Consider the following 22,051-nt stretch of genomic DNA (forward strand, 5'->3'; position numbering starts at 1 on the left):
GAAGGTGCCTGCCTTTTGTAATGTAAACAAAAGACTGAAACACGTGCTGGCTGCAGGCGCATGCGCTGGCACCTAACAGTTAACATGTTAACATCAGGTCTCAGCATGTTGCAAGTTGCTTTTAAAGATGCTGCAAGCCACCGGCCCGGCACAGTACGCTGCCAGCAATCGTTCGGTTGAGACCCCTTTAAGCCTTTATTCCCTAAACGCAAACTGGCAACAAGTGTCCCCTCAGAGATGTGCGTAAATACCGCTGTAAAATTCATAATTTTCGGGTATTCCTTCATACTACTGGCGACTGCGGTTTGCGGTTTCAATCAAAATGCAACGAACCTGCGGGAGGACTGCGGCAGCACGCAGCGCATGGTGGATAATTGCTTCAAGGATTTGCCGCCGCATCTAATGGAGTTTCTGCAGAACACCAAAATCATCATCAGCAAGAGCGACATTACGACCAAGTGCAAGTAAGCCGAGGACAGTCCTAAGCAGCTGCCAAGAAGTGCAGCTAAATTATTTATGGGTGCAGAATGCAAGCTGATGAGTGCAGACTCAAGTAGCAAGACTTAGAGAGGGAAATGTGCAGCCATTCCAGGCATTATTTATGTGTCACTCAAGAAGATCTCTAGTCAAAAATTATACAATATTTGTCAAGTCTCTTACTTATCTTACATTTATTAAATATGAGAAAAGTCTGCCAAGTGACAGACACTTAGCTTACAGCAATTAAAACTATTAAACGATGGCCAAAGTTGCAGGTTTAAATTTCCCAAGATTGTGGCCTGATTGGTGCTCCCTAATTTCTAAATATTTGCCAGCCTCTTTGGCTTACTCTCCGGCAAACAATTTCAAGTGAATTTCCTGATGAAAACCCACAGCCACAGCCACTCTCAGTTGTGTTCCAACTTTAGACAAAAGTTTGCACAAATTTGTTACCGAATGGGCAGACTTTGTAGACACTTTGGAACTTGTTAGTTACTTTGTTGGACGGCACTTTCCAGCTGATTGAATTCCTCATCTATGAAGAGCCTAGAACGTATGGGAAGGGTTCCGATATGAGCCTTCTCATCCTTCTATTTTCGTTTAGCCCTTAGGATTTACTTTGCAAAGTGGTTCAATTGACTTTGGGAATTGTTGAACCAGAACACCTTTCGGTCAGACATCAATGAAGCAGTCAGGGAGAGAATTTGTGCTTATTTTTACTCATTTATGCCACCATTTTGCAGCATTTTCAACCGTGGCATGCGATGCTTCGATGCCTACTCAAAGCGCTGCCTGAATGACCGCAAGCTGGAAACCTTCAAGATCAATGTGGAGGGTGCGCGGCGATTTTTCTATAAATTCTGCGGCGATGAGGATTTTCAGCGAGGTAAGCGACGTGTGAAGTGAGACAGTTGGCAGGAATTAAGTTCACACATTCAGAACGGTACACACACAGAGAGGCACACCACACACACAGAGAGGCACACCACACACACACCCACGCACGACCAGACACGAGCCCAAGGCATAGATACAGCCAAAAGCTTAACAACTCCAAAGCAGAGCCAACACTGAGATTATCCAGCTAAGACCCGGCCAAAGTTCACACAAAGGACAAGTCGACTTGACAGCACTTTAAGTGGTCTGCCAGATGATTTATTCATTTGCTGGTGCGGCTCCCCACTCTTGCAGATTACCTGCGGCACAAGGACTGCTTCGCCTACATCCAGCTGGACTGGGTCAGCTGCACATCCGAGTTCGAGGGCATCCTCAGTGACGAGGTGCACGATGGCACGCGGAATGCCAGCGCAAAATTCATGGAATTCTGTTGGTAAGTTTGGCTTGCAGCAAATTGCATTCGCTATTGGTACTATGTGGCACCCCCCTTGGCTCTTTTTTCAGTGCGCGCTTTGCCTACGAGAATTGCATCTACAACAGCGCGCGATACAAGTGCTACCAGAATTCGGCGGAGTTTGCCCGGGAGACGGCCAAAATGTTGTCGGACGAGAAGCACTTTAGGAACTGCGCCGTTCTCGAGAATATCTGCGGACAGGCCACGCGCCTGGCACGCCACTGGCTGGTTAGCCAGCTCAGCCTGCTCCTGATTTTGTTTGTGGTGCGAGTCCTGCCGTAAATCGAAGAATGAATGAGCGAATGTGAGTGAGTGCCCCTGGGGGAGTGTGTGTGAGTGTGAGTGCTTTGGGTCATGGGTCAGTGGGTGTTTAGTGGGTTTGAGCTTGAGATTTTATTTTGTCTTTTTTGTTTGTCCTTGGGTTGTCCCAAATGAAAATGCCAAGCATTTCTAGTCTACCTCCCTGCCTTACTCTCTCTCCATTTCCCTCTGTTTCTATGTGCCGTTTTTTGTTGTTCGTTGGATATGTTGGGGTGGGTCACGGGGTCGGACAGCGACTCTGGTTTATCTCTAGTCTGTTAAGCTTACATTAAATGTATCTTTCAAATAAAATTATTCTCCATGATGTTCACCTTGAAAGCGCCTTGCTCTTTGGGGAGTGGGGTTTACAGGGAAAGCATTCCTTTCTTTATTGCCAGGTCAGAGGAGAAATATTTTTACAGGTGCTCCAAATAAAATAAAAGAGACACCAAAGCTGATTTGCTACAGCATTTCAAAGAGGGCGAATTTAAATACAATTAAATTTCCCCCAATGTTTTTATCTCTTACCTTTTGGGCAATAATATTTTGCCATTACGGTACTTGCTGCCCCTCTTCCACAAACCTCGGCGATTTCCAGAGAGAGCGTCGAGAGAGCGGACTTACTGCACTCGCTCCTTTCTTTTTGCTTTTCTCCTCTTCTTCACACAACTCCGCGTCAAATTTTTTGCACACACACGCACACGAACACACATTGCCAAAGATCACTTAACAGAACGAAAAAAATAAGATTTGTGCAGAAAATAATATGCTTATACACACTTTTTAATGCACAAAACACTTTTCACTTGGTACCTCCTTTTCCCTCTGCCACGCCTTATGTGTGCCATTTTGATGACGGATGCCTCTACTCTTAATCAACAACCTTTTCTTGCATATTTTATGCCTTTTTCCTTTGAATGCACTGCACACCACAACAAACTGCACTTCACTTCACTTCGCGGCAGTTTTCCGGTTAAATTTTCCATTATTTTTCCGATTTTCGCGACCCGCAACGCGGAGCTGACCTAAAAACGCGCGCTTTGTCCGACCGAAAAATTGAAAAGAGCGGCGCAGATTTGAATGCGTAGGCGACTTAGAACCATGAAGAAACTATACAAGGTGGTACCCTCGGGTGAGTTCGGTCTGTTACTTTTCAGTGCGTGCTCGCTTGTTGATGCAAACCCTTTCACTCGCACTTACTAGCAACATAACATAGTAGACCACCACGGGACTGACGAGTCCTCCTTATATAAATTCTTCATGCTTAGAACATTTCATGCTCTCTTTCTCTCAACCTTGTTCTCCCTCTTGTACTCCAAGCAGCGAATGTTTTGCGCTGTTAATGCAACGGTGAATGTGGAGAAGGGGAAAGTACTCTGCTGCTGGGTTGGCATGTGTGGAAGATGGGGGAAGAAGCTGAGGAGACATAATGAGAATATCGAAAGTAACATCTTGGAATGTTCGAGAAACTAAGATTCGCCCATTTGATGCGCTTCCTAATTGCTCTCTCATTGTATTTTGTCGTTTGTGTTTCCCCTCCAACTCCAAGACAGCGAGCGTTTGTGCGTTTGATGAGTGACCAGTTGTTAATGCAACGGTAAATGCTGAGAAGGGGTAAGATCTTTGCAGCTGGCATGACATCTGTTGGAAGAGGGGAGAAGAAACAGCGATCAAACAACCGTTCTTCTTACTTTTGAGGAGTACAGCAAAAGCAGCAGTGGCAAATGGTAAGAGATGGAAGAGAGAGAAACCAGTACAGCTATTTTGCTCTCCCATACATAGTTGTATAATTTGTAAATACATACATACATATGTAGATAAATATATAATGTAATGTATTTGTTGGGTGTTTGGCTAAATACCGCAAGTATTTATTTTTTGTGTTCCCAGATTTCATGATGTCCTTCTGCTCCTGTTTTGCAGCAGCCACAAAATTACAATATTCTGCGTTCCAGTTTTAGAGAAACTAACAAAAAAACCACAAACCTTATTGCAGCAGCAGGTGCAGCACAAAATAAAACCGTACCACATGCCACTAGCATGAAGCGCATATCGGGGCACAAACTCATTTTCCCAAAAACAGCTGTGGCATAAAATTACCAAAAGAACAGCATTTTCCCCAAAATTAAATATAAAGCTCATCGCTTTGAGAGTGGCTCATGTGGTACCATTGTTCTCAGCTCTGAACCTGCCCGTATTTTGCTCCATAAAAGAAGAGCCAATAAATCGTTTATCCAATTGTTTTGTCATGCGACCTACGGAGCAACGAGCCTGCATCGTTGTTGTTTGGTTCTCCTGGATTTCATGCTGCAGGTCACACGAATACGAACTACAAAATTTATGTTTTTCCAATTGTCAAACAGATCTGTCAATGTCAACGAGCAACACGAGGCCATCAGGTGTGCAACTTAAATCCGTGTTGAATTCCATTTGTATGAATTTTCACAATTTATTGATGGATTGATTGACACTCAATCCGTTTGGAAAACAAACCGCATTTAGTTGTAACCCCCAAAGTAATCCTCTTCCATGCCATTAAAAATACATTGATGACTCTTGGATTTTTTATAAACATTTATTTATGCAAAAAGTTAAACATAATCGTACATAAATATATGTATGGTATAGATTTATATTTATTTGATTTATTACATGTGCGTATTATATGTTTATGTTTGTATTCATAGATAAGCTTTGAACATATGGATTTTCTCACAATTAATTTGATGAATTAAATCATTCTCAGGCGCACGCACCTCAGATCTCTTGGGGCTGCTGCTGCTGCTGGTGTATGATTATTGTTATTTTGTTAAGAGACACAACATTCAACTAAGGATATATAATTTCCAAAATGTTAATTCGTTTTCTTGCAATACAATCATCATAATCAATCAAGAGAAACTTTTATCAACTAGCAAGGCCAAAGAGAATTTTGAAATTGCTACAATTGCACGATTGCCGTTCTTATCTATCATTATTATTATTTATATATTTATGTAGATTCTTTATTATTATGCCTACTATATTTATGCTTTCATCGATGTTGAGTATAAAGTCTCACAATTTGCAAAATAATTTCAAAAGTTTTCGTTTTGATGGGTGCCAATTTTTGTGTGAACGTCATTTAAGGCACAGATTGAGATATAATTTCCTCTCCAAAAATAAACAAATAACAATTCTTCAATTTAAAATAAAACTCATTGCAACAAGTTTCGCTTGGACTGGACTGGACTGTCTGTGTGCTTTGTACCATAATTTAAATGCAATTTATTCGCTTTCTTTTCTCCTTTTCTTTTCGTTCATTCAGCTGTCGCTGGCTAATCTGTCTATAAAATTAATATTTGTGTTTGTATACATATAAAAAAACTGCTCTACATTTATTAAAAGAAAGTTTGTTTACTTCAACAGTGCCTGGAGACCGCGTTTCGTTTGGTGGCTGGAAGTTTATTTTAAATCAAAGAATTATTTTTTGTGGTGCCTGTTCGTGGGCAGCAAAAAGTATTTGTTTGCTCTTCTCTCGCTTTGTTTTTCTATTTGTTGTTTATTTCTGCATATAATACATTAGCTTTAGATTATTTAAAATAATTTAAGTGTAGCTTTTAATTGTACATTATTATATTATGGATGCTTGATATTATTACTCGTACCATAATTATCGTAATATGGTTATTTTTTTCATTAACTAAATATGGCTGTTAGACGTGTTTAATGTGATATATTATGCAAATTGTTTCGCTCGCTTCTTGTTTCGGCTCCTCCGTGCATTCCCACTCACATTTCACACAATCATCTTGGAGTGGGACAGAGGAGACCAAACATATTTATATGGTGTGTGTATATAAAGATATATTTAACATAATCATAATCAAAAAATACTTCATCAACAAGAATTTGCGTCAGTTTAACAACGAAAAAATATAATATTTGTGTTTAATTTAAGCTTAAAGAACTACTATAGCTGTGGCAAGTAATCCGTACTCAACGTGATGAGTAAATATGTACAGATTCCATGCCACACACATCTTGCAATGATACACAATCAATAATATATGTGGGGGGGTTTGTGAGGGGGGTAAAAAATCAACTAATTTCGATTAGCTAATGAAAGATTCTTCTTTGCCTCGCGCATGAAAACAACAAAAGGGGTTTTGTTTCTTTTGTAAAAATTGGTTTTAAAAAAATTAAAACAGTTTCTTGGATGAGATTCCGTTAACATGATAATGTTGCTTTTCTTCCAGCTCTTCTTGTTGAGGATTCTTGAGGGGGTGCGGGGCGGGGCTACTACTTCCCTTCCCTATATACAAATTTGTATATTTATATTTATAAATGATTTAAGTATGTTTTTGTTCGTTGAACTTTTCTTGTTTCACCTAAAAGCTAACTTTTCTTTTTGTTTTGTTTCTTCTTTTGTTTTGTTGATTATGTTAATTATACTAAAATCTATGTTTGATTCTCTTATTAATTGTTGCTCCTTTTTTTTTTTGTTGCTGTTAACAGTTTAATGGCCACAAGATTCAATAATTACTGTTTTTGTTTCTGCTGCTGCTGCTGTACCATTTTTTGTTGCAAAGTGAGTGAAGTGAAGAGATTTTCGAGTAGTTACAGAAACAGGCGCCGCCAGAGCTTCAGGATACAGATTTTTAGTACAAGTTGTTGCTGTTTGTTACTGTAGTGTAAGCCTGGCCAAAAACACATGCCACACACACACATATATTGCATTGCTTTGTTGCTGCAGTCCCAGTGGCTTTGCTGTTGCTTTGGCTTTTCCCCTTGGCGTGGCTCTGCTTGCATGCTCATCTAAGGCGGTTGTTCGGTGGTTCATGGTTCAGGGTTCGTGGTTGTTATTTGGGTTCAAAATGGGTTTGTTGTATGGTTGTGGGGGTGTTTATGTAGTGTTGGGAAAGATTTTTTTTTATAAAATTTCAAGTTACATTTTAATTTTTTTTTATTTTTTTATTTATTTTTTATTTTTTTATTTATTTTTTATTTTAAAATTTTTTAATTTATTTTTCGTGTTTTTACATTTTTTGTGGTGTTATTTGTGTTTTTTTTTTTAGTTTTGTTGTATTATTTTTGTTTGTTTCGAATGTGTGTGGATTTTATTTGTTTTAGTTAGCATGTAAAGAGAGAAAGAAAAAGATTCGTAGACGTGGAAATTGAGTTATGATTAATAATTCATGGTTAGCAGTTACTTTCAATCTCTCTAGGTCCTTTTGTTATGCGAGTTATGAGGCTCAAAAAGTTACCAAATGACAGCTGCAGCACATTAACCGAGAAATTTGATTGTTTTATTTTTTAGCATATTACATGATCAGTGAGGGGACACATACACATGCATATATAGTAGATATTGTACGAGTAGAAATGTATGTGGCATAGAAGGTGGTTCTCTTTTTTTAATGGCTTACAAACGTTTAGTAACTTTTTGCTCAATCATGATCAACCGCATCCTTCAATTAGGATATATACGATGCGGAATACATTTTCTTGGATATAAAGTAAAGACAAACACAGACATCATTAGAAGATTGTATTAAAGTAATAATATAGAAAAGTTGTTGATAGTGCAGTGTTTTGTTTTTGTTTTTTTGGTTTGTTGAAACGTTATTTGATGCAACATTTGAGGGTTATTGAAGTTCGTTCTCAGACTCGAATATACAAGAACATGAAAGATTCTGTTTTGAGATCATTATTGAATTTCTTTGAGCTAGTTTTCTTTTGTTTTTTTGGTTAACTTGGCCTTTGGTTAGTTAAAATTAGCAATAGTATTACATCACATATTTTTTTTGTTTTGTGGCTAGACCTTGGTACTTTTTGTTTTGTTTAATATGCTATATAGTTTTCATCACATAAGTTATTAAGGGAAGTAAATATTAAAATATTTATAAATAAATGTGGTATGTTTATAAAATTGCAGGTGCATTAGCTCACATTTTTTGATTATATATTTACAAATGCCAGAATAGAATTATTACGGTATAAACGAAAGCGTTATTTACATGTTTTTGGTCATTTTTACATTTAAAAAATAAACATAATGGTTTTAATTTAGAATTTGTTCATCTTTTGAGCATGGGGTTGCGCAGAGTCCGATTTAAGTTCTTTGGTGCAGATATTGTGTTCATTTTTGTTTGTCAAAAATAGATTTTGTTGCCATTCGATTAATGGAAAGCCATAAAAAAAGTCTCGAAGAATATCAAGCAACCGTGATGGTTAAATGATCAAAATTGATATTAAAATGTTACAAACTTTGAGTAATCGATTAAATGGTTGTATTACCATCACCTATCATAGTTGTTTGTTTATCGATAATTATCGATGAAGTTTTTTTACTCTTGTTTTTAAACTATTTTCCTTTGTACATGTCTATAATTGTTTCTTGTTTTGTTTTGTAAGCAAATGCAAATGCAATTTCATCATAAATGGAGTTATACAAGTTATAAATGTATCATTAAATAACTAAGCTAAGAGAACAATTAATCGCAAATGTATATAGATTACTGTGATACCAAAACCCATAAGCTTAGAGAGTAAATCTGTTAAGTACACGTATGCAGATACACATATCGGATATATCTGATGTATTTTAAGTTTATGTGCATATGCCATGGCATTGGTAATGTTTTTGGTGGTGGTAGTAGTTGGTTGGTTGGGGCTGGCTGGGGATGCGGTTCAGACTGGGTTCTGATGTGGATATCGTGGTAAGCATAGTGTGTGTTTATGTGAGGGGTTTTATGTATAGGTATGTGTGGTGTTTCATATCTATCGTTAAGTTCTCTTAGTGACTAGAGTTGCAAACAAACAAAGTGAAGTGTTTTTTCTTTTTTTTTGTATTAATAGTTCTGATCAATGAGTTATGTGTGACTGATAAATACTTTTAATTTTTTAATTATTTTTTTGGTGGGGGGTTTAGTTTTCGGAAAGCGTTAGATTTTTTTTGGTTGAAAGTTTATTTCGAGAGAGAGTGGAGAACTCTGTTCTCCGTGGAGAATTTCTGAAAGAATTCAAGTAAAGAATCATAAGACTTGGTATGGATTTTGTTTTGTTTTTGTTGTGTTCGCTTCTTTTTTTTTTTAAGATTTTCTGTTTGTTTTGCATTGCAACAAAAATCATTGATCTTTATTGTGGTACACTTTCTCGGGGGGTTTTCGGTTCAATTGCAACATCATTTACATTCGAACGCATAATACAAAATAATCGTAGAATCATTACAGACTAAACAGGGGGGACTTATGGCCTAGGATACACATGTAAAATTCTCATATCTCATAAAGAGTATATTTATGTATATGGTATATGGCTTATTCGAGAGTAATACAAGGGAAAAGTCTACTACAATTTTCTCTTTTTGATTTTTTTTTTTTTGTTCTTTTCTTTTTCTTTTCTAAAACATCAAAGGCACAAGTCAACGTGGAAACAAAGGAAAAAAAATTACAATATAAAAAGATTGCGTGTATGTGTGTGTGTGTGTGTAAAAATATTCATATCTAAGAAAAATAAACAACTTTTCGTTTTCAGCAGCATCATCTCAAAACTCGCAAAAATTTTACGAAAACAAAATGCAAGCGGGAACAGAACCCATTTGCATTTTATTTCCACGCGTAAAAAAAGGATAACATATATAGAGAAAGTAACAGTAAAGAAAGTAAATGAGTGGAAAACACAACTAACCTGTGGAGGCGGTGCCACTTGCACTTTTGCCACTTGGCAATTGCTTTTTTTGTTTTTGGATACGAGTGACGACCGATCAGGGCAAAGCGGCGGCGGCCTGGGCCTGGGCCTGGCCAACAGCTTCGGCGGTGTTTCATTGGTACGTCGATGTGTGTGGTTATAAATGACAGCAAAATGTTTATAATAATTGTTCTACATTGAATGGTTGTTGGGGTAAAAACACAATCAGGGCCCAAGCAACCATCAAATTCGAATATCTTTTGTTACGACTTTCGATTATTTTTTTTAACTTTGTTTTATATTTATGATTTTTTGATTAATTTTGTGGTTAAAGTTTCGCCAAAAACGAAACGAAATTCTGTAGTTTTTTGTTGTTTTTGTTTTCTGTTGGTTTTGTTGGCTTGCGGTGTTTACTGTATCTCAATGAAACCCGCCGGCTTGGCTGGCACACCGACCGTTGCGCGCTGATAGGGGTGCTCTCTGTTAGCCGCCAAACGACGCTGCTGCTTAATGGCGCCTACTAAAATATACGATACGATACATGTAGATACAGATACAAAATACAGATAAATATATATGTATAGATATATGCATTATATAGGCATAAAATAGATTGTGAACATATTCGCTAAATAGCAATTAAAACTTAATAACTAATAAATATATTGCATACGATTTGCTCATTTTTTGATTTCATTTCACACTTTTGTTTTCTTTTTGCTTGTTTTTTTTGTTGCCAATTTTGCGGGTGGAAATCTTCTCCAGTTTTACTTTGTAACATTTAAATTCTCTGCTTCTTTGGAATGAGTCGTTCATATGTTTGTTTGTGTGTGTTTTGTGTGGTTTCTTTTTGTTTTGTTTTGCTTTGATCATTTCTTGGACACAAAATAAGTGATTTTCAAGCCGCTTAGCCTAAGGCTGGGGGTATTGGGGTTGGGGTTTCTCCTGTTTGTGTGTGTTTTTGTTTAATTCTAGAAATAATATATATTTTTGCTGTGTATGGTTTCCCTCCTTCTCTTGATTAAATCTAGAAATATATATTTGTTTTTGTTTGTTTGTGTAGTAGTAGTAATATTGATTTAAATATTGTTCATCTTCATCTCGATTTGCTGACTAGTTGTGCATTCAATTCTTGATTCTATTTCTGTTGCTGTTGCTGTATTCCTGGACGGCTGCCTTGACTTAAAAACTTATTAACTAAATTAAGCACCAACTCGATTCAAGGCTCCCTTTTTTCTTACTAGATTAAGTTACATTTTGCATACGATATAAAAGCTCTGCTGCAATTCTGACAAATGGCACTGGCTGGAAAAAATTGAAACGGTTCGCTCGCTACGGTTTTTCTTTTTTGTTCTGCTACGTAAGGTACATTTGTGCATAAATACTGTCCCGCCCCATCATCATATTTAATCCTCCTCATCATCGCTAGTAAAAATAACTATGCAAAAGAAAAAACAAAACAAAAAATACTAGACTAAAAATTGCACTTACGAAACGACCCTTAAACCACAAGGTATAATTATAAGAAAATGCTAATAATAATAATAATAAAATAGATTTTGCAACTCTGCCAACTTGGTTGAAAGTTTTTTTTTTATCGCTCACTCTCTACTAAAAAAATTGAAAATACTAAAAGGGTTCCACGAAAAAAACAAAATTTATGAGAATCAACAACTCTGCTGCTGCTGCGCTGCTGGGCGCTCTGCTGCCGTTCTCAACTAGAATATACTCATATCAAAAAACATATTTGGGGGGGAAACTCGGGGATTGATAAATACTCGGATAAAGACAACTAAAAGAACTACAATTAATGGGCCTAAAAATCACTTATTTTCGCCAAATAGTCATAGAACTTTCCTTGCGACCTATCGACTAATTATTAGAACAGGAGAAAAATAAACCCAAATTCATTGACGAGCAATAATTACAACTCTTTTTCTTCCATTATTTTTCATTTGAGTATTTTGTTTGTTTGTTGTTGTTGATCTTGTTGTGCCGTTTGTTTACTCTTTTTGTTCTCTAAACATATTAAATTTGTTTATAAAACAGTCGCTAATTTGTGACTGCAACTAAAGAAAGGTTTAAGCTAACAATTTCTGGATTTCTGGATTTCTGGATTGGTTTTGGATTGTTGGTAATTCTGTTTTTACTCAGGGGGAAAAATAATAGAGAGTGGGGATAGAAGTTCAAAAGACGGAGCCGGCATGCATATATCGACCAACTGGAAATATTTATGTTTGTAACAAAAATTGTTTGTATAAAAAGTATAAGACAAGAATAATGATTTATTTTTTTGGTGGAAAAATAAATAATGATTTAACATTTTTAGTTCTGTTAGCTATGGGAGGGTTTTTCTCTTTTTTTCTTGTGTGTTATTATTATTAATATAAAATAATAATATAATTTAAATATTTTGAAAGCAATCCATGCCCAATAGAGGGGTTAAAAAGCGTGCACTGTGGCTATATAATTGTTTTATAGACAGTTACTTTATGGCACTGATTGAAAATTCCAGTCGTGGTTTAGTGAATTTATTAGCAGCCACAAGCCAAAAATTGTTTCAAAAAAACCTTCATCTACTACTTCATTCAGGAACCCTGCAGTTGTTTTGATATTTTAGACTACACAATTAATTTTTTATCAACTATTCTGTTGTTCCCCTTACGAAAGATGGGCACCAAAAAAATGTTTACAGCTTCTAACAAAAAGTGCTGCATACTCTTGGGATTTCATTGTGTAGTTATCATGTAGTAAGTATGTAAAATATTTGTTTGCTGTCAAGTATGGTTCGACTAGGACTCGGACAACATTCAATGTGTAACAATCGATCAAATTTTGTGAGTATTATAGGTTCTTTCTTTCTCTAAAAATAGCCAGATGAATGCTTAGATTGATGCACCTTTTGTATCTATTAATGAACAAGAAATTGGTTCCTTCCCTAGCCAAAAAAATAAATGCAAACTATGTGCAAGACAATCAAAAAATGAATAAAACTACATCAAAATGCGCGTTTTAAAGATCAATCAAAAATAATACTAACTAGAGTTCGCTGCTGAAAGTTGAACTCAAACGACTGCACTTGGTTTTATTTGGCTTTTGTGTGTTAAGGGAAGTGTTAAGAGCAAAGGCAAACAAAAAAGTTAGCTGGACAGAGAGCGAGATAGAGAAATAAAGAGGCCAACGCCAACCCGGCGTATGCGTAATGTGTGTATAAGTGTGTCTGTAGATCGTGTTAGGGGGTGGTGATATTTGATTATTGCTCGCAAAACTCTTTCAATTACACTCAGATTCTATGTTACTTTGCTCCTAAATTATGTTTGGTTTCCCCTCAAATTTTTCCCCGGTTTGTGATGTTTGATTATTGTGTGTTGGGTGTGGGTGTGTGTGTGTCTACAGTTATGGCGCATAATAAATAAAAATAATATGTATTATAGTTTCGGTAGAGTGAGAGAGTGATTGAGTGAAAGATTGTGGTAGGATGTTATAGTAAAATTATCTGGCAAACAACCCACCGCTATGATCAGCATATTCCGCGAGCAGAGGATTGCCAGCGAGTGCCGCATAATTCGCATAGTCCGCATATGGGGCAAAGATCATTTGATGTCCACTCTGATCGAAGGCACCCGACGGCGCCTGGGACAATATGCTGGCCGCCGATGTGGGCACGGACATCCTTGGGTTCAGTATCAATGGTGCGCCCAGCGGCGCCGATGATGGGGCACGTATCTGTGCGGCCAATCCAGCGGGCAGGCCGGCGGGTGTTAGCAGGCGATTGTCGGATCCAGCCATCAGACGACGCCATTCCTCTTCGCACACTGCGGGATACAGAACAGAAGCAGAGGGAGAGCCAACGCATGAGAAAGCTGTTCGTCGGCGTACACAGAAATATTCGTAGAAAAAGTTAAAAAAAACAGTTGTCAAATCAATGTAAAAATCCAAAAATGTATCATAATAATAGATAATAATATACGACGAGTATGTCTAGCGTTAATGGTTAGACGGACGTTGGGAGAGCCTTTTCGCTTGATTTGATTTCTGGGTTATCCATTCGTTAATTGTTAAACATTTCTGGTTAGACATTCTCGATTAGCTGGATTGAAATTATATCTTGGAGAGATTGTTACGGATATTTCGATCGATTGAGCGATAGATAGAGTGAGAGACTTTGTTTTGTTTTTCGACATACCTGCGACAGATTTCGCTGTTGTGTCCCTATAGGTGCCATTTATTATGGCCAATTCCATTAGTTGACGTTTCTTGAGCTCGTCTTCGCCTTCGGCTTGCTGTTAGTACAGACACGGCAAATGGTTCGGTGTGTGTGTGTGTGTTTTGTGTGTGTATTTAAGGCAGATTAGATTTATTTTTTGTTTTTGGGCAAAGGAGAAAAGATGAGAGAAAAATATACATTATTAATTATATTTTTTGTGGTTAACATTCAATTTTAGCTATGAAATAATTAAACATTAAAAGTGGGTAAAGGAGGGCAACAGGCAGAGGGCTAAAACTTGCTTCTTCTTTGGTTTTTAATCATTTTTCTGGTGTGAAATCTATTTTTATTTTATTTTTTCTACGACTTACCGGCACTAGCAATTTTTGTACTTCGCCCACAGCCTGAGCCAGCTTGACCTTGGCACGATTCTCGGTGTCCTCGACGGTGATCAGGACATGCAGATCATCGGACAAATGCTCCCAATTGGGCTTGCCACGATTGGCATCCTCCTGCAAGCAGAAAATATAACAGAAAATATTTAAATAAAAATAAAGAAAAGCAAAAAGAATTATGAAAAATTTTTAGATTAATTTTAAAGACATTTTTAGGCCATAATTAGCATTCAAGTAAATCCTTTTAATATTCCGAAGCCTCGTTAAAGTGCAAAACAAATGATAAAAACGAAATGCGCCTTCAGCATGTGTGTGCTAATGGGCGCGCACAATTAATTGTGGGCGTGCCGCATCACTGATGCACAGATAAAGCATACAAAAAATTATATTCATATTTTTTGGCTTCTGTTGATGTTGTTATTACTTATGGCGCGACGTTTCTTGGCTGGCTCACTCGAAAAATATGCAAAAAAAAAGACATCCCTCTCACTGTCGTTGTCAACTTTTGACCCACAATTTAGAAACAATTAAGCCTCAAATTAGACAGAGAATTATATAGAAGGAGCGTGTGTCAGCGCTGGCTGTCAGCCTGGTTCCAGGTTGCAGCTAATCTCGTGTCAAATTAAGATGGGAAAAAAACTCAACTAAACAATAATAAGAGGGCAGAAGTACATATCACACCTCTAAGCAGACTTTGCCTCTGCCTATGACTAATGTTATGTTTTTTTGGGGAACTAAAATAAGAAAAATAATGCCAACAGTAAACACAAATTGTTGCTCTTCGTTTTCGTTTTTGTCTTGGCATTTCTTTTGCTTCAGAGTGAAGTCTCTTTGCTGTTTCTTTTGACGATGACTAAGAGACACTCGTGTGGGCGTCACTCTCGTATTTGCTACTAAATTATCAAAATATTGCATCGAAATTAAACATCTCTCACCCACTGCCCGTCTAACTGTCTACCTTTCTTTTCGTTGCTTTCTTTCTGTTGTTTGTCTCCCCATCTGCCTGTTTTTCTGTCACACAAACCCCGCCACATTTAACAATTACAAAAATACATTTAATCGTCTCGAGTCACTCGATTCATATTCGCATTTTTCGCTTTTTTTGATGCTGCCAGCGGAAATTAAATCATCAACGAAATTTTGACTGACAGGAATTTTTGGCATCTAGTATAATTTTGGGTACGTTCTGGTCTGTGCCTGTGCCTGTGTCTTACTCGTGTGTGGACTTTAAAATGCTCTCCAATTAGTATGATGTTTCAGAAGAAAACAAGAAAAAGTCCGAGCAGGTGTGAGAGCGGTGCTGCGCAGCTCTTGCTCCTTCAGTAGTGCACATCAGCGCGTCCTTTCTCTCTCTCTCTTCCTTTTTCGCTATGCATACCAACCGATGGGCGCTGCCGCATGACGTTCTAACGCACGCCCGAACATAAATGAGATAAAAGCATGGACTTTTCCATACCTATTTTTAGATATTTGCTGATATCCTTTTGTTATAATCTCTATGCAAGAATTCTTTATTAATTTCTTTACTATATTTATCCTCTAGACAACTGCAGCATGTGCTACTCTTTGTAGAGGCTGTCAACTCTCAGTTGGCATGGAATTCATACAACGAAAAGTCAGCCAAGAAACTTCCTCTTGTGTGGAAAAATATTATTAAAGTGCAACATTTGGTTCTATAGTCTCCAAGAGCTGGATGTAAATGTGTAGATATATAAATAGATGGACAGACACACAGCAGCTATTCATAAATATACAATAAATACATAGAGAGGCATCCCGCTGCTTCTCTTTTTGCCTTTAATTAAGTACGAGCACAATTCTCATTTGGCACGGAAACCGACTGTCAAGAGTAATGTAATACCCGTGTATGTGCGAGATATTTATGATAATTCCAAATTGAAATTGAAGCGCGACGCCAATGTGTGAATGGAATTCGCCAAAGAATGAATGAATTTCACTCTTGAAACTATATTTACTCACCTTCTTCTTGTCGCGCATGGAGCCCTTGCCTCGGACCATGATCTTGCAGCCAGTCTCCTGCTCCAATTGTTTGGCTGTCATGCCGCGTGGTCCCAGAATGCGACCGACAAAGTTGAACTGAAATGGGAAATGGAAGCAAAAATAAATGAATTAATATGAGAGGAAATCATTAGCGGAAACTAATTAAGTTCAAAGTTTTTATATTTTTTTTTGGCAAATTTAAAACGCATTAGAAGACCGGATTGGAGATCATGACTCACACAGAGACAGATCTTTGGAGTGCATAAAACTCGAAATCATTCAGTTTCCATTTCTGTTTTTGCGGTTTGAAGGTTGACTTGGAAGCGTCACACACCCGCTACAACAATGGGTGGCATGCACCCATGACAATATCTACTGCAAAATGGTAAATGGCTAAGGTAATATGACCGGAGGCGACACGCCTGAATTTGGCACGATAAACCAATCAGTCAGAAAAAAAACACGCAAAGAAAAAGTGCAGAACATTTCAATAATAAAATCTAGAAAATTCAATAAAATTCATTAAACATTTTGGCGCTGAAATCTTTGCTGTTTTTTCGCTCAGTGCAGCTCTTGCATGCTTATAAACCAAAGTGCAGTCATTCAGTCAGTCTGTCAGTTAGTCATTCAATCGACAGGCGGCGACATTCAAAAGAATTGACGCGCCTGTCGCTTGCCCAGAACCGAGCAGCAAATGATGGACACGGCTCAGTCGAGGCTCTAAGCCGGGCCAACAAGGGGCAGCGCTTGGCGCCCAATTATCATACACACACACACACATTATCGTAGATATATTTTGTAGCTCGGGGCCTGGTGTGATGTGCTGATAAATTTCGATTTATTAGCCACATCGAAAGGCGATTTTCATGTGAGTTATTGCAAATTGTTGAAAAAACTAGTTCTGTTTTGGTGGAGCCCCAAAGGCAGCACACAACCCACCCACAACGGACACAGAGATACAGTGGAAAATCTATTCCAAAAGCGATGATGTGATGGGGGATGTGAGATATTGAATGCTCCCCCTCTCAACCGTGTGCGATGCGATCATCGGGCAGTCAGCCTCAGGCAACAATCAGCAGCAACAGTCAGCAGTCAGCCGGCAACAGTCAGCAGCAGCTGTTTGTCAGTCTCAATGTGCACATATCTGTATCTTATAGCCTGGCATCTGCAACTGCCACTGCCACTGCCACTGCGGCAGCAGAGAGATCAAATCAATTGAAAATTGCCGCCATGATCCGAAGAATGCAGTTAATGCCTAATGGCTTTGGCAATTTTAATTAAATTTTGCAGCAAAAAACTCAGCCAAAGTGGCAACAACAATCTATCCTCCTCCTTAAATGTTGCACAAATATGGCGAGAAAGTTTGCTTCTTTTTGTATCTACGGGTTCAGGCCGTTGCCTAGCTTTAAGCTTAATTAAAAATACCCAAAATGATAAACAAATGATCGCACAAACGGAAATTAAAAATTCACCCAAACCGCTGCAGCTCTTTTTATGTCCCTTCAGCCGCACACTTGAAGCTACCACAAAGCGTTCCACAAATATTGAGCCAGGGTAAACAATTATAAGAGTGGGGCTATATAAATGATAAATGATTAAAGGTTAAAGCAGAAATGAATGCACTTGAGGTGGCGGGAGTTGGTTGTGCAGAAGCAGAAGAGTTTTTTAAATATTTTATAGCTTGGAAGAGACACACGAAAAATGAGTAAAAAATATGTTAAAAAAATCTAAAAAAAAATTTAATAACTTCAGAAAATATTCCTTATTTTTCAAGTTGTGTAACTTAGTTCCAAAATAATTATTACAGATCCCTTCATGATTGAAATTGATGTAAAATAAACAAATTTCTATCGCTAAATATTTCACATTTCCTATGTGTATTTTAGTCTGCTCTAATCCTCTTCCTTACCCCTTCTCCACACTCATAATATCATTTACTTTGTTGTCGCTTTATGAACTACATATACAATAATTACGAGTGCCAGACAAGCAGCAGCAGGAGCAGCTCCCTCAAGTGTCCCCACACACGCGTGCCGCTAGGAATTCCAAAAACCAAAAACAGCAACAGCAGCAGCAACAGGCAAATGGCAACAGCAACGCTAAAGCAAACAGTTTTGGATGTTTTATTATTTGTGTTTGTACGTTTATTGGCATTTTCCAGGGAGGCACTTGAAGCAGACAGCAGGCAGGCAGACAGCAGGCAGGCAGAAACGGGAGTCAAGTGGGAGAGTGGAGAGCGGGAGAGTGGAGAGCGGGAGAGAGGAGAGTGAAGAGCGGGCGAGTGGAGGAGAATGGAAAGTGAAAAGTGGAGTGGAGTGGAAGCAAAGCAAAGACACATTCCGATGTGATTCAATTCAAGTGAACAAATAAATAAATAAATGCCTGTACATTGTACATTTATGTATTAAATTATTTGACAGATTCTCAGAGCAGATAAGGCAGGCGCACACAAGTGGAAAAGTACATAAATATGTGTGTCTGTGTACTTGGAAAATATTTAGATTTCATATACAATTTCTACAATAATTTTCAATAAAGCAAAGGTACAAGAAATTGATAAGAGAACGAGGGAGAGTAGCCAGGGAGGAGAGGAGACTTGCACGCACACAAAAGGGCCCCCAAGAGATAAGGAAATGTGTTTGTGTGTTTGTGTGTTGTGTGTGTGTGTGTGTGTGTGTGTGTGTGTGTAGTGGCCTAGCCAACAGACTTGTGCGGTGTGGGTGCGACCATGACAACGAAACCGAAGCCGATTGTCCTCAGCTCTCAATGTTCTATGCAATATCAAATGAAAAGCCAACATCAATTTTTGCGAGCACAAAGCAAATGGCAATGACACGTTTTCATTTGGGTAAACCTTTGCCCAGCCGCCCACAACTTCAATCATTAATAGCCGAATTTGTTGTATTTTTATCACAAAAAGGTTGTGGTTTTTCCCACAGGCACATGAAAAGTTTGGCCAGATCCTAATCGATTTACAAAGAGTGGCATAAAATATTTGCAGCTTATGATATTTGAGAGCAAGGGGCTGACAGTTCGACTACGGGAAGAACGTGTACTAGTAAAGGGTTGAAAAGCTGAATAAATCCAAGAAAAATAGACGAGAAACGAGAAATGCATTATCTATTTTTAATTTGCTTATTCTATTGCGAAAGGTTCCTTCCAACTGAGAGGCCATGGATCCAGTCCATTTTGCTTGCAAAAAATGGCTTCCCATTGTTGATTTACTTCTTCTCCAGCAACCAATATAAAGGTCTACAAATACAGATATAGATCCCACCCAAAAATATCTAAATCTTTCAGTTAGTTCCCTATAAAAACACCTCTCCAGCGAAAAATGTATAAAAGTGCACTTGCAACGATGACAGGCAGAGGGTCGGCATAGATCAAATAGATTAGACTCGTATTCGCTTATTTTATATGCATCTTAAACATGTATGTAAATACTCTCTATAGAGCGACACTTTAGCGCACATACATAATTAAGCTAACAACAACAAAAAAGCTCGTCTATTACACGGAAAAATAAATCAAAAATTGACATGACAGGCAGCAGCAGCAGCAACAGGCAGCAAAATTTGAATGACTGAAAATTATACTTTGAGAATAATGTTTGCCACAGGGGGCTGCGGGGCTTGTCGGCTGGCTAATGCGTTGGCATTTTTGCGTTTTTTACCCCCATTAAATTAGCCAGTGGAACAACCGAAAATGTACATAAAAATTGCATGTAATTAGCATTTCCATGTTTATGACTAATTTGCTGCAGTTTGTAGATTAATTGGCCTTTGTGTTAACGGCCTTAGACAATTAGACAGACAAACAAAAACACAAACAAACAAAAAGTAAAGTGTTTTTTTGCGCTGGATGGGTTGCTGTTGGAATATAATACAATTATGCCATGTACCATGTACACGGGCGGTATTTAAGGCGGCAGCATTTAAGCGTTTTGAGCGCTATAAATCTCTGGCAGAATCGACCTTAAGGCCAGCATCTCAGACGTGGCTTAAATGTGAGTTGCAGTTGGCTTTTTATGTTTTGTGGGTGTGACCCAAACAACATTACATTACATTTAATGTAGCAGATCATAATTGATTGATTAAGCCACAGTTGATTGAATAATTACAATAATCAAGTGCGCAGTGGGAGGAACTAGAGAATGTGAGGGCAAAGCTGAGGCAGCGGAGGGAAAATGTAAATTTTGGAGAGGAAAAGGTAGGTCAAGGTAGTCTTTTTTTTAAGGGAATAGCTGAAAGACTTTTTTGATAATTTTAGCAGTGGAAAGAATGTGTCAAGGGACTCCTTTTTAATTGAATTTTGTGCCAATAAAGATCCGAGAAGTGTTATTAATATTTAATATAAAAGATCTTTCTCTCTGCTTAGAAATTACTGCAGTAGAAAATCTTTAGCTACTTTGTGGGATTATGATCACAACTGATCGGAGTCTAGCTCCATTAAATCATCCACTAATTAGCATTCATTCCTTTTCATACATAAATACGAATACTTTTCTATGACTCTCTGCCATGTAATGACTGCTTCAAGCATCAAGCATCAAAATGATTTCATTTAACAGAATACAAAACACAAAAATGATTTGGCCATAAAGAATGTCAAACATAATTTTCTATTCGCTCATAGATACAGATACAGATACACGCACTGGGCAACGGGTTGCTGCTGCTGTTTTGCTCAGTGGGTCAACTGTCGCATGTCGCCACGGGGCGTATGAGCAATGAGCGTTGACAGTCGTACAAGCACAACATACACACTAGAAAGAGAGATGAATAGAATACAATGGAAAGAGACAGCAGACAGACAGATGAGACAGTGGAGACAGACGACTTTGGAGCGTTAATAGCGTGGCCTGTAATTAATTGTAAACTGTTTTAATGCGCCGCTGGACGGGCTCTTGGACTGGACTGACTCTTGGCTGTTGGTTGGACTGTCTGCTGTCTGCTGCCTGCCGTCTCTTGGCTGCTTTAATTAAGTTGCATTTATGTTTTTGGTCGCAAAACAAGCTGCAAGCAATCCACACCAGCCACTGCCTCGCCTCTCTGCATTCGGTTAACCCGTTGACAAATTGTTGTCCATTTACATGGCACACGAAATACTCTCGTATTGTTTGGGGCCTGTCACTTCTATGACTCCTCTGACAAATCTCTATTTACATTGTGTGTTTTTGGTATAAATTATTAACTGCCATTATGCCGAAATGCCTTGAAATTTATGTCCAATGACGTGGCGGCATCCTCTGGGTTGTGTCTGTTGCATTTTCCATGTTATTTGAAGCGCAATTTATCTTGCTTAAACATATATTTAACAAACAGCAACCGAGAGACGTGGCAAATGTGGAATATTGCACAAATTTTGCTCAAAATGATTGCAATTAAATGAAATGATTTATGACGCGTAGAGAAATGTGCCCCGAAGACGCCCACGCCGAAAGGCACTCGAACATTGAACACCTTTAGGAAATTTCCAACCATTTGGTTATTAAAAATAGACTGATTTGAACACCTGAAAGCGGGTCTAAAGATGCGCCGATTGGAGCTATAGATTCTGTGCCAGTTTTCATTTGGAAAATGTCAGAAAAACAACATCAAAAGTTGTCGCTGCGGGCTCAAGTTTGTGTTTCATTATGAAATTATT

At 38.0% G+C, this 22,051-nt stretch overlaps 2 protein-coding genes across 8 annotated transcripts in view; one reads left to right on the plus strand and one right to left on the minus strand.

The window, feature by feature from the left end:
* Nucleotides 1-221: 221 nt before the first annotated feature.
* Nucleotides 222-2,170, plus strand: LOC117899331. Its single transcript, XM_034809267.1, has 4 exons — nt 222-464; nt 1,224-1,366; nt 1,672-1,810; nt 1,882-2,170. The coding sequence occupies exons 1-4, from the start codon at nt 238-240 to the stop codon at nt 2,111-2,113; spliced, it is 741 nt and encodes a 246-aa protein (XP_034665158.1). The 5' UTR covers nt 222-237; the 3' UTR covers nt 2,114-2,170.
* Nucleotides 2,171-9,089: 6,919 nt separating this feature from the next.
* LOC117896132 (protein held out wings) overlaps nt 9,090-22,051 on the minus strand; it is a 37,714-nt gene continuing 24,752 nt past the window's right edge. Inside the window, exons 4-8 of one of the 7 annotated variants that reach the window (XM_034804193.1) lie at nt 16,385-16,501; nt 14,381-14,521; nt 13,989-14,085; nt 13,315-13,665; nt 9,090-10,322 (exon numbers count right to left, since the gene is read on the minus strand). In XM_034804193.1, the coding sequence (XP_034660084.1) occupies nt 10,213-10,322; nt 13,315-13,665; nt 13,989-14,085; nt 14,381-14,521; nt 16,385-16,501 (816 nt within the window). In that variant the 3' untranslated portion in view covers nt 9,090-10,212. Of the gene's footprint in view, nt 10,323-10,574; nt 10,830-10,852; nt 12,024-13,314; nt 13,666-13,988; nt 14,086-14,380; nt 14,522-16,384; nt 16,502-22,051 lie in introns of those variants that run through there. The other 6 variants (XM_034804196.1, XM_034804195.1, XM_034804194.1 and 3 more) reach the window with 6 other exon arrangements.

Source organism: Drosophila subobscura, chromosome O (genome assembly GCF_008121235.1).
Source record: "Drosophila subobscura isolate 14011-0131.10 chromosome O, UCBerk_Dsub_1.0, whole genome shotgun sequence".
Taxonomy (NCBI): domain Eukaryota; kingdom Metazoa; phylum Arthropoda; class Insecta; order Diptera; family Drosophilidae; genus Drosophila; species Drosophila subobscura.